Raw genomic sequence first — 6,570 nt, 5'->3', positions numbered from 1 at the left:
CACATTACTATTATAACTATGTAATATGTATTATAACTACGTAATATGTATATTACTACTATAACTATGTAATATGTACATTACTATTATAAGTATAATATGTGCATTACTATAATAACTATGTAATAGGTATATTACTATTATAACAATGTAATAGGTATTATAACGATGTAATARGTATATTACTATTATAACTATGTAATAGGTATATTACTATTATAACTATGTAATAGGTTTTATAACCATGTAATAGGTATTATAACTATATAATAACTATATAAAACTCTGTAATATGTATTATAACTCTAATATGTATTATAACTCTAATATGTATTATAACTATGTAGTATGTATTATAACTATGTAATATGTACATTGCTATTATAACTATGTAATATGTACATTGCTATTATAACTATGTAATATGTACATTACATTACTATTATAACTATGTAATACAATTTGAAAAAGTAAAAATTATGTTTTTTGATTACTATTCTTTCAACAATTTGAGGTATAATTGGAGCAATAGCTTTCTTCCGTCAGTAAAGGGAACATTCCAACCGAGCAACAACAAACTTCCGCTCAGCTCACCTTGATCATGTTCCATCTGGAGGTTGAATCATACTGTACAAAACACACATTTCTGGTAAAAACACACTATGCTTGTTGTGTTGTCAGWATCCTCATATGTATACTGAACAAAAATATAAACGCAACATGCAACAATTTYAAAGATTTACTGAGTTATAAGGAAATCAGTCAATTGAAATAAATGCATTAGGCCCTAATATATGGTTTCGCCATGACTGGGAATACAGATATGCATATGTTGGTCACAGATCCCTTTAAAAAAAAAAGGTAGGGGCGTGGATCAGAAAACCAGTCAGTATCTGATGTGACCACCCTTTGCCTCATGCAGCAGGACACATCTCCTTCACATAGACTTGATCAGACTTGATTGTGGCCTCTGGAATGTTGTCCCATTCCTCTTCAATGGCTGTGTGAAGTTGCTGGATATTGGTGGAAACTGGAACACGCTGTCATACACGTTGATCCAGAGCATCCCAAACATGCTCAATGTGTGACATGTCTGGTGAGTATGCAGGCCATGGAAGAACTGGGACATTTTCAGCTTCCAGGAATTGTGTACAGATGCTTGCGGCATGGGGCCGTGCATTATCATGCTGAAACATGAGGTGATGGTCGCGGATGAATAGCACAACAATGAGCTTCMGGATGTCGTCATGGTACCACGATAAAATGAAATTGTGTTAGTTTACCGTAGCTTATGCCTGCCCATACCATAACCCCACCGCCACTATGGGGCACTCTGTTCACAACGTTGACATCAGCAAACTGCTTGCCCACACAACGCCATACACGTGGTCTGCGGTTGTTTTGAGCCCGGTTGGACGTACTGCCAAATCCTATAAAACAACTTTAGGTGGGTTATGACAGAGAAATTAACATTTAATTATTTGAAAACAGCTCTGGTGGACATTCCTGCAATCAACATGCTAATTGCACACTCAAAACTTAAGACATCTGTGGCATTGCGTTGTGTGACAAAACTGCATATGTTATTGTTTCCAGCACAAGGTTCCCATCCTCTACCTCTCCTGTCCTCCTCTACCTCTACCTCTCCGGTCCTGTCCTGTCCTCCTCTAGTCCTCTACCTCTCCTGTCCTGTCCTTATTCACCAGTCACCTTACGCAATGGATTCATTCCAGTGAGTCAGCAGCCAGCCAGCCAGCAAGACAGAGTGGTCCTCCTCAGTCTGAAAGTCATGGCTGCTATGTCATTCATAGGAAAAGCTACTCTATACCAATATTTCCCAAATCAAGGTCTGGCTGGGCCCTCCAGAGACTTCTATATTTTCTAAATCAAGGTCTGGCTGGGCCCTCCAGAGACTTCTATATTTTCTAAATCAANAAATCAAGGTCTGGCTGGGCCCTCCAGAGACTTCTATATTTTCTAAATCAAGGTCTGGCTGGGCCCTCCAGAGACTTCTATATTTTCTAAATCAAGGTCTGGCTGTGCTCTCCAGAGACTTCTATATTTCCCAAATCAAGGCCTGGCTGGGCCCTCCAGAGACTTTTATATTTTCCAAATTAAGGCATGGGTGGGCCCTCCAGAGACTTATATGAGGAAATTCCACTCACTCAATAGAAAGGAAATATGTATCATGTCAAGGGTCTTTCTGGATTGGATTTACAGGAAGACAAACTGCTCTTATCACTATAATTTTACTGGAAATACTGTAGTTTCAACATATAGGGAAAAGACAATAGCCTTTGATTCACGTTTCATGTACTGTTACTATGGTGTGACTTCTTGACGCACGGATCCCTTTAGCGGGATCATTTTCATCAACAACCGCTGAATTGCAGAGCGCCAAATTCCCATAAAATTGCTAAAAATATTTATATTCATGAAATCACAAGTGCAATATAGCAAAACACAGCTTAGCTTGTTGTTAATCCACCTGTCGTGTCCGATTTTGAATGCTTTACAGCGAAAGCAATCCAAGCGTTTGTGTGAGTTTATCGATCACTAGACAAAACATTACGAACACCTAGCAGCAATGTAGATTGGTCACGAAAGTCAGAAAAGCAATAAAATTAATCACTTACCTTTGATGATCTTCGGATGTTTGCACTCACGAGACTCCCAGTTACACAATAAATGTTCCTTTTGTTCGATAAAGATTATTTTTATATMAAAAAAACTCCATTTGTTTGGCGTGTTATGTTCAGTATTCCACAGCCTTAGGCAGGTCAGCAAGGGTTGACGAAAATTCCAAATAGTATCCGTAAAGTTCGTAGAAACATGTCAAACGTTTTTAATAATCAATCCTCAGGTTGTTCTTAACATAAATAATCAATAATATTTCAACCGGACGGTAAACTATTCAATAACAGAGATAAAGAAAATGTCGAGCTACAACTTTCGCGCGCATTAACTAATGGAAGGACATTCAGCTATCCACTGACACGATTTGATAAATCTCGCTCATTTTTCAGAAKAAAAGCTTGAAACTATGTCTAAAGACTGTTCACAGGAGGAAGCCATAGGAAAAGGAATCTGGTTGATATCCCTTTAAATGGACAAAAGGCAGGCAATGGAACAGTGATTTTTCAAAATAAAAGGMACTTCCGGGTTGGATTTCCTCAGGTTTTCGCCTGCAAAATCAGTTCTGTTATACTCACAGACAATATTTTGACAGTTTTGGAAACTTTAGAGTGTTTTCTATCCTACTCGTGTCAATTATATGCATATTCTAGCATCTGGACCTGAGAAATAGGCAGCTTACATTGGGAACATTATTTTTCCAAACATAAAAATTCTGCCCCCTAGCTTCAAGAGGTTAATTAAAATGGCAAAGGTTCAAGATGCCAGGTGATAAGATATTACCCTCAATAAGACAATACACCTAATAACCTGGTTATATATCCACCTGACAATAACATTCCATCTTTGCAATGATTCAATGAAATGACATGATTGACATGGTAACTAACCCGCGTGTGAGTCAAGACAAGTGGGGTTGTTTGTTGTATGATTCKTGAATAAAGGTCCCACTCACTTAGCTACTTATTGAGAGAAGGGGTATACCCAAACCTCCACTGCAAAGCAGACAGAAACAAATCTTTACAGAGGTTGAATGTGTCAACAGAATTAGCTCGGTCAACATGGTCTTTAGAACAATGGAGGGGAAATTATCAGTATGACATCATAGAATTTCTGCTTTGGGATATCCCACATAATTACCCTAGACGTTATGATCTACAAAGACTGTACTGTAAATCTTCAGAGTCATGTTAGGTAACAGTCAAATCAAGAGGTGATAATGGTCATTCTAAAAGTGACACAAATCCCCCCCCCCCCTCCCCCCAAGTTACTCTGCTGAAAAAATTATCTTCAGTGTCAGGGTCTTTTAAACTCATTTGACAAATACCTCCTACCTTCCTACTAGAATGACCAACAAGGGGAACAGAAACCCAAACCAAACTAATACATTACCATTGGTCCTCAGTGGTACCATTTTCTTGACCTCGCGGCACCAGTTGAGCTTCTTCTCCTGCTCTAGGGAGCTCTGCATGGCCCTGTCCAAGATGGCTGCCTGAATGACCTGTTGGAAGGCCTGAGGGAACTGGCTCATGCTGATCATCTCCAGTGTGTACCGGTGCATGCCCCGCAGGTGGTGCATCAGGCTTTCACTGCCCGCCGGCTTCACTACATCGTTGGGCACCCGCTCCCGGATCTTGACCGCTTTCAGCAGGTTACTCACAAAGAGGAACTTGGGCAGGAAATTCTGTCCCTGGGACATGGTGTTCACCAGATGTAACGTGTACCAATGCAGAACTGAAGAGTAGGAAAACAGTTGTTGGTTGGTTTCATTGGCAGCAAGTGGTTCTGATCACTGGACTATATGGGACACTTCTAATACTAGACAAAGTGGGGGTCATGACTAAAGACAAACAGCTTTTRTGTTCTTTTCCAAGTTAGAATTCCCCCACAACCTCTGTTGCCCCAATGGGACTGAGGCACCCTCTACAAGCTGATGGTGATTTTTCAGACCCTAAGCCAAAGAACAGCTGTAGGCAGGGGCTAGTTTAAAAAAAAAAGGCCCACTCACAACCACCATGACAGAAAAGTCATGCTTCGATAATACTGGCCATGATTGATGCATAAGAATTGCACAGAATGGAAGTATTAAAAACCATAACAGTTCTTTCCATTTGTCAAATTGGAGGACCATTGAAACAGGAACTTGTCAGTCAGACATGACTTATAACATAACAATAGGCTCTTATGATGTTATTGAAGAGGTACCTAACTACAATGTGATAAAATAAGATGGTGCATATTATATACAGTGTATACATGTACAGTGACAACAACACTTTTCAAGCATCCTTCATCAATTACAGTATAGCCTACCTTGAAGGCGCATAATGTAATTGTAGAATAACCTCTAAATATCTATGTAATAAGGAGAGTGTCGCTCTTTCGATATTGACAGACTTTGGTCAGAGCACGGGGAATCGTGAGCGCTGCAGTTGACACAAAAGACAGTAACAGGAGCCTGCTGACTGACGTTCGAATTACTTAGTCCATTCCTCTGACAGCAACGTTTGAAACATTGTAACATTGCATCGCGAGTATTGTCATAAACATAGTTACAATGTAACATTAACTATTAATTCCATATTTAATTGCTTGAGGGTGACGTCTTCGTTAACAATGGCGCCCACCGACGTGCGCAACCTCGGTCTGTCTCCCCAGAAACACAACAATGCAACGACTTATAGTATATAGATTTCAAACGCTAAAACGAAAGTGAGTTCCAATTATTGATAAAGAAACATATAGAATATGAATGAATATTACCTGTACACTAAGACCACCAACAAAGCCCTAAGGATGCTCCTGGTAGTCCTCTGCCACTTCTATCAGGGTAACCGCGGCAGTCCAAACAGCGCCATTCAGCCTTCTTCACAAACAATTATATGTTGGTATGTTTACTCTATAGGCTGTCAAAGCACAGATCACGTCCTCCAACTTAATGTAGTTCATGTAGATTGCGGAAAAGCCCAGGCAGACAAAGGGGATTTCCAGTGTTAGGGACTTTCCACTTATCTCTCACAGCCTTCAGACGCAGTTACATCTCACACACATAGGGGGTGTCTGAGCAAAGCGCCATTAGGCTACGTTCTCTGGGTCGTGTTGGTGACGAATAGTGCACTGACGAATAAATGCATGGTCCCACCTACTGTGCACAATGGAGGCGCGTCAGTGAGCACAAAGAGGGAGTGTCTTTTTTTARTGAGACAGCTAGCCCTAGAGTAAATAATTATATTGGAATGAGATAAGTCATAAATCTGACCTAAATCCTGACTCAGATTCACGGTTAAAATGTAGGCGTTGGCCTACATACCCTAGTCTTATTATGGGAGAAATCTATTTCCACAATCCTATGCATTGCCATGAATAGAATAGAATGGAATAGAATGAAATGAAATGGAATGGAATTTAATTTAATTTAATGAAATGGATTAGAATGGAATGGAATTTATTGTCCATTTGGTTAGAATGGCTGCTGGTCCGCCTCTCTAACCTCTCAAAAATAACTACATGTTTGTTACATGTGGGTAGGCCTACAGTAAATAAGATTAAGATTTAAATAACTTTATTGGTCAATTGCACACAAGGTCCAACCGAAATTTGACTTACGCTTTTAACCCAACACTCCGAAAGACACACATACTTACCTATCCAGGTTTTTGGAGAGGTGTGGGGTAATTACAGTGTAGGAAGGCGAAGCATACTGTAGTCACATAATTACACCTATACAGCATGTGCTTAAATGACTTGCAAGCAAACTTACATGGAGATTACTGATTCATCTAAAATAATACTTCTAGGGTGATGGGGCTTACCCACAATTCATTTGAGTTTATTAACACATCTAATCCATATAAAGGATATGTGTAATTACCCATAACCTCATGTCTACTCTATATAGACAGCTATTTGCAGCAGCATAGCCCTCAGCTACACAGA

At 39.6% G+C, this 6,570-nt stretch overlaps 1 protein-coding gene across 1 annotated transcript in view; it reads right to left on the bottom strand.

Annotated features, from left to right (window-relative positions):
- Positions 1-5,727, bottom strand: part of LOC111978266 (tumor necrosis factor alpha-induced protein 3) — a 19,576-nt gene extending 13,849 nt beyond the window's left edge. The window contains exons 1-2 of the mRNA XM_024008231.1: positions 5,398-5,727; positions 4,027-4,368 (exon numbers count right to left, since the gene is read on the bottom strand). Of these exons, the coding sequence (XP_023863999.1) occupies positions 4,027-4,333 (307 nt within the window). The 5' untranslated portion in view covers positions 4,334-4,368; positions 5,398-5,727. The remainder of the gene's footprint in view (positions 1-4,026; positions 4,369-5,397) is intronic.
- Positions 5,728-6,570: the final 843 nt, after the last annotated feature.

This window comes from Salvelinus sp. IW2-2015, linkage group LG18 (assembly GCF_002910315.2).
Source record: "Salvelinus sp. IW2-2015 linkage group LG18, ASM291031v2, whole genome shotgun sequence".
In the NCBI taxonomy this organism is placed as follows: Eukaryota; Metazoa; Chordata; class Actinopteri; order Salmoniformes; family Salmonidae; genus Salvelinus; species Salvelinus sp. IW2-2015.
This window is presented reverse-complemented; position numbering and strand designations above follow the sequence as displayed.